This window comes from Lynx rufus, unplaced genomic scaffold (genome assembly GCF_022079265.1).
Source record: "Lynx rufus isolate CCGP_SWC_20201006 ecotype Redwood Valley unplaced genomic scaffold, mLynRuf1.p SCAF_11, whole genome shotgun sequence".
Taxonomy (NCBI): domain Eukaryota; kingdom Metazoa; phylum Chordata; class Mammalia; order Carnivora; family Felidae; genus Lynx; species Lynx rufus.
Genome location: NW_025814825.1, coordinates 21,179,862 through 21,204,181, shown reverse-complemented (window position 1 = coordinate 21,204,181; position 24,320 = coordinate 21,179,862). Strand labels below are relative to the sequence as shown.

Below are 24,320 nucleotides of genomic sequence, written 5' to 3'. Positions count from 1 at the left end.
CCCCCGCCCCAGCCCAGCCTGGACCGCAGGCATAGGTGGGAAGCCCGTGCTCTACTGGGGAGGCCAGCATGGGTGGTGCTTACAGCTTTCTGCAGGGAGTCAATGAGGTTCTGCAGGTCAATGTCGTCCCGGTAGGATCTGATGTTGCTCTCGAAGAACTCCCGGAACCGGTCCCGCACCCAGTCCTGGAAGAGGAAGGCCAGCACGGCCACGGCCAGCTCCAGGAAGAAGATGAGCACGATGGTGCCACAGAACTGCATGGGGACGAGGGTGGGAGAGTCATCACATTTGCAGCCTCCAGGCCAGGCGCGAACCCTCATCAGACCCAAGGCCACCGCCTGCCGCCAGGAGACCGGCGCTGGAGCCCCGGGAATCCCATGTTACGGGCTGGCAACCCCGCCCTGCCTGTACACAGAGATAACGCATCCCTACCCACATCCCCGCAGCATGGCTCAGAGTCAGGTGAGGGAAAGGAAGAGACCGCTCCAAGCCACGGTGTCACCCACTTCCTGGGAAGGAGTCTCCCTCTCCCCCGCAGGAAACCCCATCCCGGAAACGAGTGGCTAACCTCCTCCACCAGGCAAGCAGCTCCTTTAGGGCACAGCCTGTGCCCCAGACACAGTACCTGACCACTCTCCTCGCACACGCAACCATCCACGTTGCTAGAAATCTAACCCGTCACCCGCACTGTAGGGACACGGAAACTGAAGCTCACTCGGGCGTGTGGCTTGCTTGAGAGCACACTGCTCATGCAGGACACCTGACTTCCCTGGCAGGTGTCTTCACAACTCCGGAGTTGCCGACGTTACCACTACCTACTCCGCACGCGTCAAGACTTCTCCAGAAGCGCAGAGCCCCTGTCTGCGACAGCCGTGGGGCATCCTGCAAGGGTCCACCGCAGCCCCACACCGCTCCCATCAGGCAGACCTCTGGCCTGCGGCGTGCGCACACTCCCCCGGCCATGATCATTACTGGTCACACTGAGCTCATGCCACAGCGGGTGAAGGTCTCAGAGTTAAGACAGAAGGGAAACAACCGCGCACGCGCACATACACCCTCGCACACGCAGAAGGCCCTCCGAAACCCAACCTCCATGCACACAGAGGGAAGATACTAAATGCAATATTTTTAATAGAAAACAAAATTAGGGGGGAAAAAAACCAAACCAACCGTGTTCTGCTTCTTAAATTAAGCCCAAGAAAGAGATGCTTGATCTAATCACTTCGACAAATAATATATTGCAAAACACGATTAGGTGTTTTCCCCACCAGGTGCTATTTAATTTTAACTGAATGCACTTCAACATGAATTTGTATCTAAATATAAAACCAAATTCTTAGTAACTCGCAGTGCTGCCAGGAAATGAAGGATTCTGCATCGCACATCCCAACAGATTCACACACCCTGGAGGAGGGAAATGATTTCCCAACTTTACTGGCAACATCGTCTGATCTTAGCCAAGAAGGGCGAAGGTGAGTGGCGAACAATGTCTTTAGAACTTCTGAGGGAAGTAAAAAGCAAGGGAAGGGGAGAGGAGCCCCCCGCTTGGCCATCTCTTCCCTCTAGGAGCTGAAAACCAGAGCGGCCCAACTTCTCCAGGTACGAGGAGCTAGCTCATCTGAGTGCTCCCTGAAATCTTACCATTAGGTGGACACCGAAGGTGGCCTCCTGCCCGCACTGCTGGGCCCCCTCCAACCAGATAAGGTATAAGCTTGCCCAGCAGAGCCTGCACCCCTACCTCCCAGCCCTCTCCCACCCCTGTATCCGGGGCCACTCACAAACTTGAGCAGGCAGATGTTCTCCCGCAGGGCCCCCACGCAGCCAGCGAACCCCAGCGTGAACATCACCACGCCCACCATCAGGACCAGCACGACAGGGTCGATTCCGTGCAGCCGGGTCACTTTGGTGAGGTCGGACAGCACCCCCTGAAAGAGGCAGAGAAGGCAGGGCAACATCAGCCTCGGGGAGTCAGGGGTGCCCTGGGGGGCTGGGTGGTGTCCAGAGAGAAAATGAGGGCAGGGACCTGTCTTAGAAGGTTCAATCCTCCTATTAAAAGCCAGACCAGAGCACGCAGCATGACCCCTGCCCACCTCAGCTCCCAGGACCCTCACATGGAGCATTCCTGGGCTCCACCTTGGCTACGAGTTCCTACCAGGCAGACCCCACGCTTTTTTTGTAGCCTGCAGGGTGCCTATGCCAGACCTGGAGTGGGGAAGGGGTGCCGGGGAACCCTATGGCCTACGGTCAAGGCACCTTAGGGCCAGACCCTCACCCTGGCCTCTGGCCATTGGCAGCTTACTCTGCACTCAGTTCAGGGAGAAGCCCACTCTCCTGACATGAAAACAGCTTCAGTATGAACATTCTTGTGGAAAACACCCGCCAAAGGAGACGAAGGCAGCGCTGTCCATAAAACCTTTGGTGATGATGGGAGGGGTCCTACATCTGCACTGTCCAAAATGGCAGCCACTGGTCACCCATGCTACTGAGCACCTGAGTGGAACTGAGGAACCGAATTTTCATTCGTGTTTCATTTTAACTAATTTAAATACACACATTTTAACTAATTTAAATACACACATGTGGCTAGTGTGAACCAAAACGGACAGAGCAGTTCTCCAGGATTCAGAGGAGGAAGAAGAAAAGAGCAGGGGTAGCCAGGCCTCTCTGCTCAGGGCTCGGCCAGGGGAGCTGCTGCTGTGCAGGCGGTGGCCACACGGTGGCGCTAGGAGTCATGGTTTGCACCGGCTTGCAGGGTTTGTCAGTAGGGCAAAGTGACATTGCACCTCAGCTCCCGCCCTTTAGGGGTACACAGGCCACCTTGAAGATGCCCAAACCCAAAGGCAGGCCATATTCAGTTCCTAAGGCCATGGCAAGAAAGCCAGAGATCTAAGCGCCCTGCCTCCTTTCCAGAAAGTAAAGGGAGGTTCCACTGAAGAAACAGAGGGTTCTGGGCCTGAGCCTCAAGAGGATGCCTTAGTTCCCAGGCAGGAGCCTGACCCAGTCCACCTTGCTCCTACTCCCTCCCCTATTCTGCCCTCCCTGTAGTGAGGATCCTCTCCAGCTCTCTTGAACCCCCCCAGGCACACACCCACCCACGGAGCAGAAAGTGGTACCGCAGCTCACGGGTCTCATCCCCCCCCCCCTTCAAAGCTTCAACTGCCCCTGTCCTTCCCGACAGTAAGAGCCCACTCTCCCCGCCTCACCTCTCTTGCACAGGCAGGGCGAGGAGGTTCACAGGTATGTAAAGACCTGCCTCGGCCCCACAGGGCACCCAGGGGGTGTGTTAACACAGCCCTGCTCCTTGATCTCAGGACAAGAACTTCAGGAATAAACACAACTGTGTTCAGCGACCTGCTGGCTACCAGAGGCACAGACAAGAGCAGAAGGTGGCCCCAGGCTGGCCCTGGACACAGCTGCAGACAAGCTCCCAGGGCCATCTGAGGCTTCTGGGAACAGGAGAGAGGGCTCCCCACACTCAGGGAGCTCAAATACCCAACCAGCCCAGTCCTGGCCTTGAGCAGTGACCCTACAATGGGGAAGCAGAGCCAGTCACAGGACCCCAGGAGTTCGTCACAACTATCTCTCAGAGCTGGCTGTGTGATGATTAATGGCTACAAACCATTACTGCGTGCAAGAAATGTTTGTCGGAGAGGAGTCTGGAATAAGGAACAATTTAAGCTGAACAAACCTGGTCTGGGCTACCCGATGTCCAGGGTCCCAGTAACGGGGACACCTACCTTTTCGCTCCATGCCCACAGTCCGACTCCAAGGAAGACAACTCCAGCCAACTGCAGGGAGGGGGGAAAGGAGGGAGAGAGGGAGAGAGAGTTAGTTAGGTCGGAAAGCAGCACCATGAATGTGCTTCTTAGAGGAGCGTCCACACCGCTAATCAAGGGATGCTCCCGGCTCATATCCATGCAGGCGGCACGGGGGTAAGGCAAGCCCTCCGTCCCTGCAGATGACAGGAACTGCACCCGGGGGCCAAAAGATGGCAAGGCATTCTGGCTAACCCGCACCTACCTTCCCTGAACATTTGGACAAACTTCAACCCCAGTGGCCCCCGTGCTCCAGAGACCAGAGGTGAAGATCTCAGAGCAGAGTCTGTCCTGGAAAAACTATGCAGTCAGAGACGTCGGGCCCTGCCCTGTTTCTTCCACATTCTGAAAGCCCACCAACTCATTTCAATGCACAATCTGGTGTAGAAGACGATGTCGCCCTCTGTGACAGCTCCCCAGGTGCGTTCACAGATCCCCGGAGCAGGTGAGCCTCTCTCCAGAGGACCGGGCACCGCTGTGGGGGACGTAGAGCCCGGGGGCACAACTGTGCTCCGTGTTATTAGTTACCGGGTATTCGTTACTGAATTCAAATAGGCCTGTGCTAAACAGTGCATTCACCCCAGAAAGGGAGCACCCCCCAATCCCACGGGGGCTAGGCTGCCTCACGTGTACGAAGAAAAAGCCCCCCACCCCCCAGGCACCACACAGGTTCCTGAATCAGAGAAGATTTTTCCATATAAAACAAAACACCTGGTCTCTGAAAATTAAGCTGCCTACTTTTCTGCTTAAGTACTTTACGCTGGCATCTGGCTGCCATTCATTATTACCTCACGATACACAACAGGGCTATGTCTGTCTAGAACCCACCTTTCCGAGGCATATTCTCACACTTTAAGACACTCCTGCCTCCTATGTTCACTGCTGGCCCCAGGAGGCTGGAGTGGGAAGGAGAGGCCCTTTAAAGAAAGCCCCGGGAGGGGGCGCCTGGGTGGCGCAGTCGGTTGAGCGTCCGACTTCAGCCAGGTCACGATCTCGCGGTCCGTGAGTTCGAGCCCCGCGTCAGGCTCTGGGCTGATGGCTCAGAGCCTGGAGCCTGTTTCCGATTCTGTGTCTCCCTCTCTCTCTGCCCCTCCCCCGTTCATGCTCTGTCTCTCTCTGTCCCCCAAAAAATAAATAAAACGTTGAAAAAGAAAAAAAAAATTAAAAAAAAAAAAAAAAAGAAAGCCCCGGGAGGTCTCAACCTCTTTGGAATCACAGACCACCTTCAGAAAATGCTTACGTGCCCAAGATTCTGGATGGAATTTCAGAGAGTTCACAGGCTCCTCAAGGCTGGGTCCCACAGCAGTCTGTGGGCCCCCTGTGAAGATGCCCTGCCTGGACCTGATCTGTTTTACAAAGCAGAACACAGGCCCCAAGAGGGCCAAGATCAAAACCACGCAGTGCAGAAGGGCCTAGACCCCACGTCATTCAACTAGTATTGCGTGAGTGTATCTTCAGCGCCGGGCACCGTCTCAAGCTCTGGGGCCTGCAGGCAGAGCCCCCCTGCCCGGCTGGGGCTCCCACTCCAGGGAGCGACACACAGTCCTGTGTATACCACACACCGGTTTTTCTACTTTTCAGTCCTCCCACTGAATTAACTAGTTGCTGGAATTAACTAGTTCCTTTCCCTCCCCAGTATCTATGCTGCAGGGGCAGACAAGCCCAAAGGTGACCCATCACTGCCCATTGAATCCTGCAGACTTCCCTCCCCGCCATTCCGCCAGGTCCCCAGTGACTGACCCTCTTGCCAGAGCTGGAGGTCAAGTCTTTTTCTTTTTTTTTTTTTTCCACTTTATTTGACCTGACCAGACACAGCTGGTCCTTCCCTCCTACGCTGAGGCGCTCAGCTTTGGGGGCACGTAGTGCTGTCACTCCTCAGCCTCCTCCAGGAACATCCACATGCTGGCCTCAGTCTGGGCCTCCTTGCCCTCCCCGGCGTCCTCTAGGTGAGGCCATAAGTCACATGGCCTGACATAGCATGTCTACACAGCTGACCCATAAATCCCAATCTCCAGCCATAGCGGCTCCCGGGTCAAATACCCTATGTCCACCTGACTTGTCCACATACGATGGGTGACACCCTTTGCTCTCCCAACCCCAGCCCCTGCCAACTCTTCCCCTTCTCATTAAATGGTACCACGGCCACCTGCTCCGTTGTTTAGATCAGAAAACCTACACCTCTCATGCCTGATGCCTCTTTCTACCCGACTCCCATTCACCCTGCCCTCTGTTGGTTGCACCTTCAAAATACTTAGCGCATCGGACACTCTCTCCCTCTCTGCTCCTACCTGTCCATGCTCCACCCCTGCAGGTCTGGATCCTGCAGGGGCCTCCTCACAGGTCCCTAAGCAACTAGAGCAATCCTTTAAAAACACATCGATGGGGCGCCTGGGTGGGGCAGTCGGTTGAGCGTCCGACTTCAGCCAGGTCACGATCTCGCCGTCCGTGAGTTCGAGCCCTGCGTCGGGCTCTGGGCTGATGGCTCGGAGCCTGGAGCCTGTTTCCGATTCTGTGTCTCCCTCTCTCTCTGCCCCTCCCCCGTTCATGCTCTGTCTCTCGCTGTCCCAAAAATAAATAAACGTTGAAAAAAAAAAAAACATACATCGGGTAACTCCCCTCCTCAAAACTCTCCAACTCACTTCCTTTTACACTTAGAATAAAACTCCTTGCCATGGCCCACCAGGGCCTAGGCAGCCAGGCTTTGGCTCATACAACTCTACTCTCCGGGCCAGCCTGGCATTGTTACTGTTTCTGGAACTCGCCAAACTCGTCCCTTCCCTCAGCCCAGAATGTTCCTCCATGTCCCTTTCGGGCTTCCTCCCTCACTTCACTCAGGTCTCCTCATTTCACCTCCTCAGAGACCACCCGAGGTGGACAGCTCTCCATCTTTCAGTCCTGACCTCCTTTTCTGCTTGATTTTCTTCACGGCACTTCCCGTGGACCACATGAGCTGTATATCTGTCTATTGTGCCTCTCCCACTTAAGCCCAGAGATGTTTTCTGTTTTGCTCAGGGTTGCATCCCAAGAACTTGGAGAAGGACTTGGCTATGTTAGGTACAGACTAGGCAAGTCGCCAGGGCTCCAAGACCAGGGTGGTCCTTGCCCGCGGTCTCCGGCTCTCCTCAGACATGCTCCCGGGTCTAATTCCCTCCAAATGCATTCAGAGCAAATGAGGGTCAAGCAAAAGCCCAGTGTGGCCCAAGTCCATCATCAAGTCCTACAGAGGCATTAGGATCAGGACAGGGCCTGGAGGCTTGTCCTTCCCTACGCCCCTGCCTGGCCGCTTTCCACGACAGCCTGCCTACCACCTGGCACCATGGAGGGCAGTGAGAGAATCCTGCCATCCCCCCCCCCCCCCCGCCAACCCCCGAAGACCCCTGGCTGAGTCATGGCCAGCTCCCTCCACTGAAGCACAGATTTCCTTCTCTCACAACAATTGGGCGCTAAGAAAAGGGCTTATGGTTTGTTCCATTCTGTTTTAAAGAAAGAACTAAAGTTAACTTGCATCAGAAAGACAGGAGGAACCGGCAGCATGGTGGGATCACATGTTAGGTCACGGGTTCTGTGAACACTGGCCCCAGGCAGGAACTTTGGGGGCCAATAGTCATTCTAGAGATGAGGAGACTGACGGAGGACCAGACAGGGGAAGTGGCCTGTCTGGGAGCTCACCCGACAGCCCCGTGGAAGAGCCAGGACAGGACACTGGCCAGCTTAACCCAGCTCCCAACAGGGCCTCTTCTCTGGATCTCTCTGGGGCAGATGGTCCATGGGGCAGGGCTGTTGTCCCTGGCTGCCAACCATCTGGGAGTGACAGTTCAGCTGGGTGCTTTCCAGATTCCGAGTAACCTCCTTTGTCTCTCTTTTATGACCTGATCAAATTCCCTCCCAAAGGATGGGGCCTAATTCCCGCTAAGCCCAAAGGGAGGCCGGCCTTGGACCATGAGGTATGCATACCACTGTGGTCACCATGGCAAGCAGGACCGCTCTTTTCTGTGTTAAACACTTAATACACTGAAAGGGCCCCTTCCACACCCCGTAATACTGGCGCTATTACCCCATCTTTCAAACAGGAAAGCTCAGAGGCAAAACAATTCGGTTCTTTGCCCGAAGTCACACAGCTGGCTGGTGGCAGGGTTAGAACCAGACCCAGGCGTCTCTGACCCTCCTGCCAGCACGTTATCCCACCGACCCCCAGGCCAGAAACAGCAAGCGGCAGCCAGAGCTTTCCACCACAGGAGCAGGCACGGGGGCCCGATGGCACGGGGGTTCCACAGAAGGGGCTTGGGGCCGTGTAACTCTGAAGCCAACCACCCGTATCCTCGGGTGGTGAGGCTCATTCTGTGTCCCAACTAGAGTGGGTGGGTGGCCGGAGAGCAGGGCCTCTTTGGGTGTCACTGTAAATGCTACAGACCTCTCCACCCTAGGCAAAGCCTCCCCACCAACCCCCACCCCCCCACGGAATTAGGTGAGGGCACCTCTTGGGGCACTCCTGGGCTGGGAGCCACACAGAATCTGCTCACCGTGTGAGCAAGCCTGTGGCACCTCACCCAAGCACGTTCAAGTGACAGTGAAAGTGTAGACACCTGGCCAGGCCCGGCTGGACGGGAGGAGGGTGCCAACACCAAGCAGCTCAAAAGCAGCCCCTGATCACCCACAATTTAGCGGCCTTAGCCTCTTGCAAGACAGCATTTCGGTGTGTGTCAACGTACTTGGGCAATTCTTGCAGGTCCCAGAGAGGCCTTTGTGCAGTGAGTTCAAGGCAAACCACCAGCAGCAACGCAACCTTTTCAGGCTCTGCCCACTGGCCTGTGGTTCTTGCAAATCCCCCGGCTGTCAGTAGGCTGACATGCCTACAGGAGTCCTAGAGAAAAACCCAGAAGGACACTCGAGAGGAAGCCAAACTCAAAGCAGACCAGACCAGTGCTGAACAAACAGCACAAGTCAGCTGGTCCTGGTTCTAGTCTCCACTCTGCAACTTCCTGGAGACAGGACTTCATGCCAAGTCCAGGAGCTCTCTGTGCCTATGACTTCCTCTAGAAAATGGGGACGACCCCTCCTGGGTCATAGGAGGGTTCTAAGGATCACACGTGACATGCTCACCCCAGGGCATGGAGCCAGTCCAAGTGAGCCTGGCCCCCCTGCAGGGGAGGGGAGCAGAGCAGAGGCACGGAGGGGCCTTCCAGATGCCACCAGCCTTTGGACTGAAAGTCTCTGTGCCCAACCCCCAATAGCTCCCAGCTCGAGACTTTGTCCTAAGACAAAGTCCTCCTTTCCAGAGGCATCTCTTTTATTGGGTCTCAGGAGACAACCGTGAATTAGAGTTTAGGGAAACAGGGTCTCTGGAGGCTTTTGAAGCAAGATAAGAAAGAATGATGGAAAGAAAACAGGACAGAGAGTGGAAGAAGCTATAAGAGAATCTCTGGAGGCTTTTGAAGCAAGATAAGAAAGAATGATGGAAAGAAAACAGGACAGAGAGTGGAAGAAGCTATAAGAGAATCTCAGCTCTGTTTCTAATTCACCCTGTGGCTTTGAGCAAGCCATCCCTCTCTTGGACCTCAGTTTGCCAATCTGCAAAACCGAGCAGTTGGGAGGCAAATCGTCTCCAAAGGCCTGTATACCTCCCGCTGCCTAAGCTTTGCCATCACAAATCATGCCAGGCAGAGACCCGTGGTCCTGGCGCTCTCCAGAACAGTAGATTCTGACCCTAGAGCCGGAGTTCCGAGAACACCAGAGATGTTCCAGTCACTTGAAATGCTAACGATACAAGTTATTGGCCAGAAAGAACGCCAGAGGGCACACACGCCGGGCCCAACCTCACCCTGAGAGCCCAGGTGGCTGAAGGGGAGTCTCAGGATTATCTGTGGGGTTAGGAAGCCTCACCCCTCTAGACTGTAGCCACTCTGAACGGTCACCAATGCAGGGGATGCCTCCTTCAAGTAGTCCCACATTCAGAGAGTCTGAACTAAGCCACTTCCCTGTGGGAGTCTGGAAGGTCTGGGAGCCGGAAGGGATGCTGGAGCCCAGCTTCCTCATTACAGAGGGAAACAGAGCCCAGGGCAGGATGGTGCCTTGCGCAGGGTCACACAGCTATCACACACCAGCTTTTCCTCTTGCCGGAAGGGCGGTTCTGAAAAAAAGAAGCATGTGTGCCCTTCCCAGCACAGCCAGCAAACACACGCCAGGGGCCCCAGTGAGAAGTAAGGACTACCCAGAGGACTCCGGGGGCGGTTTCCACAGATGTCTCTGAGTTTCCTGATAACAGACAGCCCACCCCGAGCCCCACCCAGGAATCAGACTGTGTCAAGGTCTTTGAAAGGAAGGAAGGAGGAAGGGCAGAGTCATCCAAGGGAGGTTACAGGCAGCTCTCCAGGTAACAGAGAGAAGGAACCCCAGCCCAACCCAGCCTCAGCCTCACCTTCTCCCAAGGTTCTGCCCTTGCTGGCACAGTTCAGTGATTAACAGTGGGTAGAAAACCAAAATACTAAGGCCAGCGGTTGACATTTCTGTAAAGGGCCAGATAGTAAATATTTTCAGCCTTGTGCTGGGTGATCTCTGTTTCAACTACTCAACTCTGCTTTTATAGCAGGAAAGGAGCCATAGATAATATGTAAACGAATGGGCAGGGCTGTGTTCCAATAAAGTTGTATGTGCAAAAACAGGCAGGGAGCCAGGCCTGCAAGCCGTAGTCTGCCAAATCCTGCACTAAACTATCACACCAAAACCATCTGGACCTCAAGACGAAAGACAGGATTTCCTTTAGCTCGGCCACACAAACCCCAGAGCATCCCTATAATTCGTGTCTCCAACTTGGGATAGTTTTTATATTACCTGAATAGGTCACAGTAGCCTAAAACTGTAAAAAATCCCAAACGATACAGCCCCACAATGGACTATTATACAACGAGAATCAACGATCTACAACTACATACGACAGTGTGAATGAATCTCACACGCAATATTTAACAAAAAATGTCAGATTCAGAAGATATTACACGGTTAAAGGCGGTGTCACGGACTGAATGTTTGTGTCCCCCAAAATCCAATGTTGATGCCCTAATTCCCAATGTGATGGTAGTTGGAGGTGGGCCTTTGGGAGGTAATTTAGGTTAAATGAGGTCATGAGGATGGGGCCTCCATGATTAGTATCCTTATAAGAGGAAGAGAGACAAGAGCACCCTCTGCCCTGTAGACACAGCAAGAAAGCAGCCGTCGGGAAGCCAGCGAGAGAGCGTTCCCCAGAACCCAACCCTACTGTCACCCCAGTCTCAGACTTGCAGCCTCCAGAAATGTGAGAGATTAATAAACTTCTGTCATTTAAGTCAGCAAGTTTATGGTATTTTGTAATGGCAGCCTGAGCGGACCAAAACAAGAGGAATGCTTCAGAGGAAAAACTACATCTAGCATCTGATCAAAAGCTACTAGACAGGAGTACCTGGCTGCCCCAGTCAGTAGAACGTGCTACTCTCGATCTCAGGGTTGTGATTTCAAGCCCCACAGTGGACATGGAGCCTACTTTAAAAAAAAAAAAAAAAAAAAAAAAAACAGTACTACACGGGCAAGAAGGGAAAATAAATGTGACCTATGAACAAGGAAAAATATTCAGTAACTAGAAAACGACACAAACATTACAGGGGAGATGGAATTAGCTAAGACTTTAAAAACAGATATTTTAGGGGCGCTTGGGTAGCTCAGTCAGTTAAGTGTCCGACTTGTGATTTCAGCTCAGGTCACAATCTCACGGTTCCTGAGTTCAAGCCTCGTGTCCAGCTCTAGGCTGGCAGTGCAGAGCCTGCTTGGGATTCTCTCTCTCCCTCTCTCTCTCTCTTTCTGCCCTCCCCAACTCATTCTCTCTTGCTCTCTCTCAAAATAAATAAAAACTTTTTAAAAATCTTTAATAAAAAAATTTTTTAAATAACACAGATATTGTACATATTCTTGAGGACTTAAAGGGAAACATAAACATAATGAGGAAAAGAAATAGAAAACAGAAGATCCAAATGGAACTATTAGAAATAGAAAATACAACACTGGACGTTAAGAATTCACTAGATGGGTTTAAATTTTTTTTTTTTAATGTTTATTTATTTTTGAGACAGAGAGAGACAGAGCATGAACAGGGGAGGGTCAGAGAGAGGGAGACACAGAATCTGAAACAGGCTCCAGGCTCTGAGCAGTCAGCACAGAGCCCGACGCGGGGCTCGAACCCACGGACCGCAAGATCATGACCTGAGCCGAAGTCGGCCGCTTAACCAACTGAGCCACCCAGGTGCCCCAAGAATTCACTAGATGGGTTTAATAGCAATTGGACACTATAGAAAAAAGGATGAGTCAATTTAAAGACAAAGCAATAGAAATTATTTGAACTCAGGGGCAGGAGTTGGGGCGGGGGGGGGGCGGGCAATGAACAGAGCCTCAGTGACCCACGAGACTATAAGGGGCCTGAGAAGAAAAAGGGGAGAGGTGTGTATTTGAAGAAATAGTGGTCAAAGGAGTCCGAAATCTGATGACAACTATAAACCCACAAATCCAAAAGCCCAATGAACCTCAAACAGAATAAAGAAAACCACACCAGCCCATATCATAATAAAACCAAAATCCAGGAATAAAGAGAAAACTGTTGAAGTGAGCCAGGAGGGGGAAGACAGGATACATTCCATACACAATATGCATATACAAGGTATTTTAACCAAACGAAATGAAAACATATCGAAATGTGTGGGATGCAGGGGCGCCTGGGTGGCTCAGTCGGTTAAGCGGCCGACTTCAGCTCAGGTCACCATCTCACGATCCGGGAGTTTGAGCCCCGCGTCGGGCTCTGGGCTGATGGCTCAGAGCCTGGAGCCTGCTTCCGATTCTGTGTCTCCCTCTCTCTCTGCCCCTCCCCTGTTCATGCTCTGTCTCTCTCTGTCTCAAAAATAAATAAACATTTAAAAAAAAAAAATTAAAAAAAAAAAAGAAATGTGTGGGATGCAGAAAACAGAGAGCATCAAATACCTATACTAGGAAAGAAGATCTAAAATCAATGATCTAATCTTCTGCCTTAAGCAGCTAGGAAAAAAAAAACAACAAAGTAATCTTAAAGTAGGGGAAAGTGAGCAAATAAGATAAACAGGAACAGAAATCAATGAAATAGACTGGAAACAGATGGTAGGGATAGCTGCACGGCAAGGTGAATGTACTTAATACCACTATGCATGGAAAAATGATTCCAATGATACATCGTTATATGTGTCTTACTACAATTTGAAAGATAAAATTTTAAATAATTTTTAAAGGGACGCCTGGGTGACTCAGTCGGTTGAGCATCCGACTTCGGCTCAGGTCATAATCTCGCGGTTCATGGGTTGGAGTCCCACGTTGGGCTCTGTGCTGACAGCTCAGAGCCCGGAGCCTGCTCCGGATTCTGTGTCTCCCTCTCTCTCTACCCCTCCCCCACCTGAGCTCTGTCTCTCAAAAATAAACATTTAAAAAAAAATTTTAATACAATAATTTTAACATCTTTAAAGACATTAATGAAACGAAAAACAGAAGAACAAGGGAGAAACATGACCTAAACTAAAAGAAATCAGATAAGAGAGAGGGTCAATTGTAAGAGGGACAGGAAGCAGATGGACAGTGGCCTGAGGAAGGGGTACAAGGGAAGGACAGCAGAGGAGCACAGAAAAGTTTCTGAAGTGCTAGAAAGGTTTTCTATCTTCGCTGGGATGATGGTGGTTTCATGGAGTATACAGCTGTCAATTCATGAAACTGTACTTGAAGTGAGTAAATACCATTCTACTGAATTTACACCTCAATAAGGGGGATATTTAAAAAGTATTTCTGGGGGGCGCCTGGGTGGCTCAGTCGGTTAAGCGTCCGACTTCGGCTCAGGTCATGATCTCACGGTTCGTGGGTTCGAGCCCCGCGTCAGACTCTGTGCTGACAGCTCGGATCCTGGAGCCTGCTTTGGATTCTGTGTCTCCCTCTGTCTCTGCTCCTCCCCTGCCCTCAACTCTGTCTCTCTCTTTCTCTCAAAAATAAATAAAGATTAAAAAAAAAATTTAAAAAAAAGTGTCTCTGGGAAAAAAAGAAGGTACAACCAAGATAGGAATAGGGCACTCCCACACACAAGACACGGCAGTAGACTGGGGCATGCCAACTGGGGAAGGATGCCCCTCCATTTACTGGGGAAGGATGCATAGTTATACACACCACCAGCTACCCAGATTTGACACTAACCTGTGAGCACTCAGTAATCATATGTGCTGGGCAATGACCATCACAGAGCCCCGTGAGCGGCCCTTCCTCAAGCCTCCCACGTGCTCAAGGGAGATCAGGAGCTGAAGCCCTATAGGGAGTAAGCATCAGGGTGTTCTAGTGGAATCTCTGATTAAGCAATCTTGCCCTCTGACTTGGCAAGTGCAAATGTAGAAAAATACACACTCACACACCCCATGTGCCAAGAGATAAGGCAGTCTATTTCCTATGAATTGGGGCAGCCCTTCGAGAGAAGTAATTTTGACAGTATAAATATGTCGGTCAGGTCAAAACAGCATACACACCTTCTGACCCATTTAATCTCACTCCTGGGAATCTATCCCAGCAAATAATTTCCCTGCCTTGCCCGAAGGGAGGCATCTGTATTACACTTAACCAGTCACTGCATCCTTATCTAGGATAGTTAAAAAAAAAAAAAAAAATATTGGAAACAACCGAAATGTCCAATATGGGAATTTCCAAAAATACAATCAAGAAGACTCTGTGGTGACCTAGAATGTTCTAGGCTAGCTGATGCTGACGTGAAAACGCTGACCTCACGACTACAAGGATTCTCTCACAAAGATGGGAGACCACGTGCAACTGAAGACAGAACGGAGCCTGAGGAGGGAACTCGGTGAAGCGGGGGTGCCTTGGGTAAGCTTCTAGAATTTCCATGTGATTACAAAAGTTTGTTAAATAAAACTTGAAGAGAAAAAAGGTACCACTTCTCAGGAGTGGAAGTGAAAATACACTACACATATTATTAAAACACTAGACTTTCCTTTTTTTTAATTAATGTATTTATTTTTGAGAGAGAGAGAAAGCGCAAGGGGAGGAGGGGCAGAGAGAGGGAGAGGGAGAATCCCAAGCAGGTTCTACACCGTTGGCACAGAGCCCGACGTGGGGCTAGAACCCACAAACTGTGAGATCATGACCCGAGTCAAAGTCGGACGCTTACCCGACTGAGCCACCCAGGCGCCCCTGGACTTCCCTTTTTGATTGACCTAATCACCCAGAGACAGAAGCAGAGAAACCACATGGACACCAGGGGTCAAGCCTTGGGGTCTGGTGTTACATGGACAGAGTTCAGCTCAAATAAGGGCAACTCTCTGTCAGTCAGAGGGATCCAGAGACATTAGCTCTGCAGGATGTGGGGAGTCTGCTATCAAAGGAGGAGCGCAGTCAAGTCCAGACACAGAGAAGACAACCCTCCACCCACACAGATGCTGGGGGAGGGGGAGGGAGCTGCCGGTTCAGTCCTTCCCCAGCAGACTCGCTTTGCCTCTCTCGGGTAGGGTGACCGCACATCCTGGTTTGCCTGGGACAGTCCTGAGATACACCCGAGATACGTCTGAGAACTCTTAATAAGCTCTCTTTCACTCTTCAAAAGTTTCCCGACTCCAGCCATAAATTACATATTCACCCGTGTCAGGGGAGGCCTTTGTCACTTTGAAGGAAGGCACCTGAAGCCACTCTGGTCACAGCACAGATGCCCACGACTCTCCTCTCACCTAGAAACAGGCTGCCCATTGGGCTCGGAGGCCAATTCCCGCACTTCGCAAGCAGGGAAGCTGAGGCCCAGACCTGCCCGAGTCGCTACGGCGGCCAGTGGCAGGGGGACTCTCTGGCCCGTGTAACACAGGCTTATTGTCTGTGCCACAAGGGGCCTCAGTTCTCCACTTTTAATCCATCTCTGAAATAGATCCAGGCAGGGGCTTTATCTGAACCTCTGCAGATTGAACTCAATGCTGTGGTGGGAAGCAATCCTGGGGTTGCAGACATCATCTGAATGATTCCCCCCAGAGGATTCACTCAGCAAAACCAAGAGAGCTCAAATTCTTTTTGGAACCAGGTGGGGTGAGAACAAAGAAAAGGGCTCTATCCGGTGCCGCCTCCAGGGTCTACCTGACCCAGCTGCCCCTCCCCTGCAAGTCAAAGGAGACTGCTTTTTCATCTGAATTGTGGCCAAGTATACACAATATAAAACGTAAACTCCGCAACCATTCGTAAAAGTACGGCTCAGTGGCGCTCAGTACACAGTGTTGTGCACTGTGCGTTGCCTCCGCCTTACAAAACCGGTGCTCGGTACCTACTCAACCCTAACGCCCCACTCTCCCCTCCCCGGCCCCTGGCCGCCACCATTCTACTTTCCATCCTGAAGCCTCTGACTACAAGGTTCTGCACATAGGTGGGATCATACAGTATTTGTCCCTTTGTGACGGGCTTATTTCACTTGGCGTATGTCCTCGAACTCACCCATGTGGTGGCGTGCGTCAGAATTTCCTTCCTTTTTAAAGGCTGAAAAATATTCCATTGCACATACGGAGCACATTTTGTTGATTCACTCATCTGTCGGTAGACGTCTCTACCGAGACGCTTTTGCTCGGTAGAAGCAAAAGATAGTTGCTTCTATCTTTTGGCCGTTGTGAAGAACGCTGCTATGAACACACGTGTGCAAATAGCTCTCTGAGACTCTGCTTTCAATTCTTTCGGGTCTATTCCAAGTGCGGAATTGCTGGATCATACGGTACTTCTATTGTTCACACTATGAGGAACCTCCCTACTGTTTCCCAGAGTGGCTGCACCAGTTTGCATTCCCACCAACAGTGCACGAGACTTCCAATTTCTCCACATCCTCGGCGACATCTGCCACTTTGGGGTGTGTGTGTGTGTGTGTGTGAATAACAGCCATCCTAATGGGTGTAATTTGGTATCTCCTTGCGGTTTTGATTTACATTTTCTTAAGTCAGAGTGATATTCTGCACTTGAAACAGGTCTCACTAATACAAGCAAATAATGACTATGATTAAAAAAAAAAAAAAAAGAAAAAGAAAAAGGTAGAGGGGCACCTGGCTGGGTCAGTCGGTAGAGCATGCAACTCTTGATCTCAGGGTCATGAGTAGAGCCCCATATTGGGCATGGGGCCTACTCCTACTTAAAAATAATTAATACCTACATACATACAATTTTTTTTTTTTTTTTTTAAGTAGAAAGTGCTAGTGTCCTTGAATGCTGCACTGTTTCCCGGACAGCCCCGTGAGAAGAACCGCATGAGGCCCAACCCCATGCTCACTCTGTACACACACATCAGCTCCGTCCACATTTCTCACCCCAAGCGAATATTAATGGTCCCTTGGGGAAAAAATCTCAGTCCCGAACTGTAGGTAGGGAGCTTAAAAAAAAAAAAAAAAAAAAAAAAAACCCTGTTCAACTGTTACAGGTGTGTGTTAGTACACAAGTAATTCTGAACGGGGCCAAGTGCCCAATAAAACCTTGTGTTCGTTCCAGCACCTAGAATCGGGCACGGAAATGACAGGTTGCTTCTGCATATTTGAACCTGCCTGCTGGGCCCAGGTCTGCCAGCAAAGCCGTAGTCCCGTCCCGCTGTGCACTGCGAATTCATCGAAACAAAACAAATACAAAAACACTCTGTGCAAAACAACCTATGCTTTGCTTCAAAATAATCGAGGGTGACAGGGGAGGATATACATTTTCAAAGACTGGCTAATGAGTTGGTAACTGTTGAAGCCACGTGATGGGAACATGGAGGTTTATCAGACTGTTCAATTTTGGTACTTGCTCTATGTAAAAAAAGAATACTTTCTCGGAGTCTCTGAGGAGGTAAAGCTTGGCATAGGGTTTTACACATTTTCAGCAACCTCGGGAGGCAGGCAGCAGGCCTGTGCCATCGATATTTCACAATGAAAACGCGAAGACTACTCAGTATCACTCAGAGCGGGTCAGAGTCCAGACTGGCACCGGGGTGCCCCCCGCTGCACCCACCATGCTCTTCCCTGAAGGCTCTGCGCCCCACTTCTCAGGCCTCACCCCACACTTAAGCTCCTGTGCAGAAGACAAGAGATAACTGTTAGGGACCCAGCAGGGAGGCGTCTGGCCACCCTCGCACTTTCCCAGCCAAGCTCTCTCGTGCCTCGTTTTCCTGGCTGTTCCTTTTTGTCCCCTCCTGTTCTGCCCCAGTGCACACTAACTGAGAAACAGACTCTCGGCCACACATCGGCAATCCTGCAGAACGCCGATAACACTGCAGCCCTTTTCAATCAAGCAGAGTACAACTCGGAATTCATGAACTCCCCTATTCGAATCTGGGGCTGCCGAGGTGTTACTGGGCAAGTTGGTAAAGCTTCCCAAGAGCCAAGAGTCGGTTCCGAAAAGAATGTGAAGAAACAGGGCATTAGCGGGCCCTCAGTTACAGCAGCGGGAAGTTTCGCTCTAGCTGAAAAGTTCAGGATGACCTTCGAAGGTCAAGGCGCCAGACCAAGCAAGCACAGCCTGGGGGTGGGAGAGAACAACAGGGACCCCTGGGCGTACAAGTGTCCAAAGTGTCAGACTGCCTGTCTGCCACCTGGCCCTCCACCATACACCTGGCCTGTGGGTGGGGCCTCCGGGTGGGGCCAGGCCGGGAGCCGTGCAGATCCAGGAAGCCACACACTGCGAGGATGAGGCAGCCTCCGTCCTCCCATCAGGAGAAGCCCAAAGGACACCCATCGAATGTCCTGTATTGCCTTATTTCGAGGAAAATGACAAAGTTGCCCGAGACAGACAGGCTGAGCACAAAGACGTGGGGTAAACAGCCACGCCACTGAATCCCACCCTGTTTCTCCAGGACAGACACATACAAAAAACCCCAAAACTTTGAGATAAACCATCAGGAGATGATGCTATAATATCAAGGGTGAAAGCTGGGAAGTCTTAACGCAAGTCTGCCTTGTTCTCAAGAGTTCGAGTCCAAAAAGGGCATGCCAGAAATCCACAGGAGAGGCAAAATGTGGCATCACGGCCACTCATTCTGTCCCTCCCTCTGCACATGCCCCCACCCAGATACTGATAAGCAATGCTTGCTTAAGGTGTTCGATCGTGTCCCTGCACCCACCTGCATAGACTCAGTGTCTGCTTCTCCTGGACCTACCCCCTGGCGACACACACATGCTAGGATACCTCCCGTAATGCCTTGACCATCTCCAGCTAGTGCTCGATTTTTCTGCTCTTCTTTAGGGCAGAGCCCTTGAAAGATCTGTCATGAGTCATAGTCTCCACTGCCCCACGTCCCCCTGGCTCCTTGGCCAGCTCCAGGTGGGTTTCCATCCCACAGAGCACACAGCAGGTCTGGTCCAGGTGACCAACAACGTCCACTTTGTCGAAGCCAATGCCAATTTTCTGTCCTCATCCTATGTCACGCCCCTGTGGCACAGCTGACTGTTCCTCTGTCCTTGAGAGGTTTCTATGATACAAAGTCTCCTGTCCACCCACTCACAGCCAACTCTGGAGCCGACTTTCCTCTTCAGGGTCCCCTCTAGCACCCCAGGACTTGACCTTCACACCCCTCCCTCCTCTTCTCAGTCAGCACACTCTCCCTCAAAGACCTCATCTAGCGCCCCCGCCACAGCCCCGATGGTAGCGAAGTCTTTCATCTCTAGGGTGGCCGCAGACAGGAAACGAACATCTCCATGTGGCTAAGAGACCATTCTCCCACTTCTGTCCCAAACTTCTATCTCAGAACATGAGACCCCCATCCATCCCTTCACTCTGCAGAATCATTCCAAAATCAGATCCAACTTACAACCTCAGAGTTACTGAAAGTAGAAAATAATTCCAACTCCTTACTGAGAACTGTAAGGTCCTACATGCCCCGGCTCCTTCATGACTCTGTCCTCCCTCGTGTCCCCTTCTCCCTTGTACTCGCTGAGCTCCAGCCACAAGGCCCAAGTCCCTTGCCCCTGCCAAGTGCAGTCCTGCCTCAGGGCCTTTGCAAATGCTGCTCTTCTTGCCTATAGCTTTCTTCCCAGACCCCCACAGGCTGCCTCTTCACTCGTACTCTGGTTCTCAGTCCTTAAGTCACCTCCTCAGAATGCCCTTCCCTGACCACCCTAGCCAAGGAGCTCCCTACTCTGCTGCTCAGTAGGCTACTGCCATTACGGGTTACACACAAGCACCACAAGGAACAGGGCTTTATTGCCTGCGTCCACTCTTACCTCCCAGAGCCTAGAACAGGGCCTGGCCCACAGTCAAAAGGGCACTAAGTGCCCTGCTACCGACGTTTCATGGGGCTCATTCCCAGGCAGGGAAGCAGGAAGACAGACATGCGTGTGGCCCAGAGTTTCAAACGTTCCTAAACCTCCAAGGCTCAGGTAGGGGCCCATTAACCTGGTTCTCAATCACCTTGGCCTTCCCTGTCACTGTACTTAACAGTCTGTTTTATAATGGACTTGTCGCTGGTTCTGCCGGCGGCCGGGGAGGGGGGGGCAGGGCTCATTAACCCTGCCCACCTTCTCCTGCACAGCCTCACAGGGGGCCTGGCAAATCAGCGGTTCGTGAAGAATCACGATCTACTGAATAAAAGACTAAGCGGCCGCTCTCGATAACTCACCCAGAAGACGATGTTGTAGCTGAAAAGGAGGTACTTATACCAGCAGCTGACCTCGGCGTTAGAGTATCTATAATAGTGCATCTTCCGAGAGGCGGGATCTGTGGACAGACATGGGAGCGATGAGACGACAGGGTCACTTACAATAACATCTCCCCCAAACCTGCTCCCCAAGAAAGAGCAAAGGTGAGGCTCATGCACAGACTCCAGAGATCTACCCAAACTGTCTCCCCGTGTTCGTGCACGGGTTCAGGCTTCAGTTTACTCTCAATGCCAGCTATAGACTGGGCAACAACCACATTCCTTCAACTCTCCAAAAACAGCCCCAAAAAGAAGAAGAGATTTCTGAAAGAACGCAGAATGTCGGTGTTCAAAGTGTCCCCTGAATTCCAGGCCTTCCCAAACATCTATCTCATCTCTCCATTGGGTGTTGCTGGTTCCACTGCTTGGCAGAGGAAACAGGAGTTAGGAAGGAAGGTTGTGGGACTTGCCCAAGGATAAGACAAAAAAACCCGACAGGGCCCAGGATCTGAACCCAGGACAGCGGGGGTCCCCAGTCCACGTCCTCTCCACCCACCACTACCCGCGGCAGAGGGGCCAGGAGTAGAGGGAGTCACCAAAGAAACGGGGGCACTGAGAGGCACGTCTGGGAAGGAGAGATGAAAGGCAGGCATGATCTAACCGAGGCCAGTAAAGACGCCAGAATTAAGGCTCCATATTCGTTCACCCAACATTTTCTGAGATGACCTCCCAAGCTCTGTCCTCACAGAGGTGAGGAAGGTGGAGAGACCCCAGGAGCATACAGCAGCCAGCATTCACCCATGCCTCTCTCCCCTCCCTCGTCTGCTTAACCTGCCCTGCAACTCGCCCACCACCGTTTTGGCCTCCAGAGGCTGTGGGTAAAAGCTCAGACTCCAGAATGCTCTGTGAACTGCAGAGAGGGTGAAGTGGGGGGCCCTCTTTTTCTTTTTCATCTGTGTTCATCCCCCAAAGCCCCTCAGAGAATCCTACAAAAAGGAAGGTGCCCTCAAAAGGGAAATCTCAGGACGTGGCCAGCCTTTACCTGATGGGGAAGGTGAGGGGGGACGGGGGGTGGGGGGGAGTCTCAAGCTGACCCTCAGGAGGCAGGATCCAGGGTTCACCCCCAGGCCCCAGTTCACCTCCCACTTCCTGGGGTGAGGGGAGAGGCACATCATAACAGGGCCCAAGGCAAAAACAAACAAGGCTACTCCAGCAGTGAGGAGACAACCCACTCACAACTGCCGGGAAGAATCCAGCTACTGCCGCCTTGCCGAGGAGTGGCTGCTGCAAAATCCCTTCCTGGGCCTCAGTGGCCTGGCCATGGGGTTCATAATGTTCTGAGAAAGTGGTGCCAAGCAGGGACATGAAAACCACAGCCCTCTGGAGATGAGTGCTGTGCTGGCTCAACCCTCCTGGCCACAGAGCAGAATCAACAGGCACCGAAGCCTGGACACCACGGTCTGCTCACCTCCTCCCTCGGGGAGGGATGGGCGAGTCTGGCCGGTCAGGTCTCAAACACCAGCCAGGAAGGGGACAGCAACCTGGCAGCCCCCTGTCCCCACCGTCAGAGCCGCGCTTGCACAAAACTCCCCTCCGAGGATGAGGATGAATGTGATCCCAGGTACCGAAGGACACCGCTGGGGACAGGGCACACAGGAGGCCTGAACGCAGCCTGGGCCACACAGGGAGGCTACAAGACCACCGGGGGCTCTCAGGCCAAGACTCCTTCCTTCTGCAATGAGACCCGACCCTGGGCAAGTTCCTGCCCTCTCAAGGCCTCAGCATCCTCAACTGAAACTGATCCCTGATGTCACTGGTGTTGAGGGACCCAGCTGACAGCATCAAACGACTTATCCTAAACACAGATCTCAAGGCCTTACCCTCTGCACGTTCTGATAAGTGGGGCTAGGCTGGGGCCCAGAATCTGCATGTTTGACAACTTCTGACTCGCCTAATGTACTAAGTATCAGCCCGGGCACCATGGACTGCGGTCCCTCTGGGGATCCTACAAAGGCAGAAGGACCCTGCTAGCTGTAGGGACACAGGACAGACTAGGGCTATGGTAGCGACGGCTCTTGGTAGGCAACTAACTAAAAGGGAACCAACATTCACCCATTTGTGTTTCACAGATTACAAAAACCTCAAAGCGCTAAGTTTTCGTCCGACTTCAGATGACTGGCTTCATGCATATAGAAAAAACAAAACAAAACAAAACTTTTTTTTAACCTAAATCTCAGGTAAGTTCCTCACAGTGAAACAGTCAACTTGGCTGAAAATGCCCCAGAAGGCAGGAAAATGTTCGAAACGATAGAAACCCTATTTCTGTTTATGGACAAGACAAGCCTGCTCCTGAGAACTGTCAAATACAGCCCCCTCTTCTTCGTGGTTCCTAGAGACGCCTGGAAGGTGGATGGCCATACGCTCCATAGAACGGAACCCCAGAGACTGGGGAGGGCTACTCAGGCATGGTACCCAAAAGTTCAGGAGTCCTCGAGAGTATTCCTTGGACACCAAGGAGGGTGGTCAGAGAGAGGGAGACACAGAATCCGAAGCAGGCTCCAGGCTCTGAGCTGTCAGCTGTCAGCTTTAACCCAACCACGGTAAAGCTCTCGCTCAAAAGCTTTGGAGCAGTAAACAAAGCCAGTCCCCCTTCTTCCTCCACAAAGAAACCAGCTAATTAGCACAAGTCTGCATGTTTTCCAAGGTAGTGGCAGCCTCATCCCTGCCCTCTGCTTGGGGCCTTTGGGAAATGATTACTCTGAGGTGAAACAGAACTCTCAACCTGGAGCTCCCTGTTCTTCAGCTCCGGCCGGTTAAGCATGAAGAACATAGAAAGGCCACAGGAGGGGCGCCTGGGTGGTTCCGTCAGTTAAGTGTCCAACTTCAGCTCAGGTCATGATCTCATGGTCCGTGAGTTCGAGCCCCGTGTCGGGCTCTGTGCTGACAGCTCAGAGCCTGGAGCCTGCTTCGGATTCTGTGTCTCCCTCTCTCTCTGACCCTCCCCCATTCATGCTCTGTCTCTGTCTCAAAAATAAATAAACATTAAAAAAAAAAAAAGAAAGGCCACAGGAATTCATAACCACGCAGGCCCCAGAGGGGAGAGTTCTCTGCAGGGCACCTGGCCTCCCTCACCACAGGTTTTACCCTCTTTCACTGTGGCCCCCGAAGGCCTCACTCCACAAAGACACACAGGCAACCGGAAAAAGCTCTGCTTTCACAGACGTCAGGGTCCAATCCCACACCCAGAGAGTCTCAACAACCATGACATCAACTCCAAGCCCGTACCTTCCTGGAGACTCAGACACTTGGAACTGCACTAGCCAGGTCCACACCAGGGAAGGACTAGGAAACCCCTGATCATCCATGACACCGTGCACCACACTCAGACACGTCCCCTAAATGCCTGTCATGCACGACCCATTGCACCACTTTTGTTGGACCAAGATAACCCTGTGAGGTCTAGGTGTGGGGATGTCCCAATGACACCATTTCCCCATCCAACTCACAAAAGAGGAAACTGTTGAGGGGAAACATTTCAGTCTTTTGTCACCCACTTGTTTATTCCTCCCCGTGGGAAGAAAAGGCACTCAAGTAACCACAGCCGGGGAGAGTGACCCCACTTCCCTACCCCCAGGGAGCCTAAGGAGCAGGAAGAAAGGCTGCCCTTCTCTCTCTCTCTCTCTCTCTCTCTCTCTCTCTCTCTCACACTGCAATCTGCCCTGCTGGCGTCCGGCTATAGAAGCAGGTCCCTAACGTCACTGTCACCAAAGATCTCTGAATGTAAACCAAAGGAGGTAAAGGGAAGATCTGTGTGGACCCCAGTCCAAGCCACGCCTCCAACACAAGGCCCTGGGGCCCTCAGT

The 24,320-nt window shown here is 52.0% G+C and overlaps 1 protein-coding gene across 3 annotated transcripts in view; it reads right to left on the bottom strand.

Annotated features, from left to right (window-relative positions):
* TSPAN14 (tetraspanin 14) overlaps window positions 1-24,320 on the bottom strand; it is a 55,250-nt gene that overhangs the window by 8,208 nt on the left and 22,722 nt on the right. Inside the window, exons 1-5 of one of the 3 annotated variants that reach the window (XM_047073060.1) lie at window positions 23,743-23,761; window positions 20,440-20,537; window positions 3,738-3,788; window positions 1,779-1,925; window positions 84-254 (exon numbers count right to left, since the gene is read on the bottom strand). In XM_047073060.1, the coding sequence (XP_046929016.1) occupies window positions 84-254; window positions 1,779-1,925; window positions 3,738-3,788; window positions 20,440-20,520 (450 nt within the window). In that variant the 5' untranslated portion in view covers window positions 20,521-20,537; window positions 23,743-23,761. Of the gene's footprint in view, window positions 1-83; window positions 255-1,778; window positions 1,926-3,737; window positions 3,789-20,439; window positions 20,538-23,742; window positions 23,762-24,320 lie in introns of those variants that run through there. The other 2 variants (XM_047073059.1, XM_047073058.1) reach the window with 2 other exon arrangements.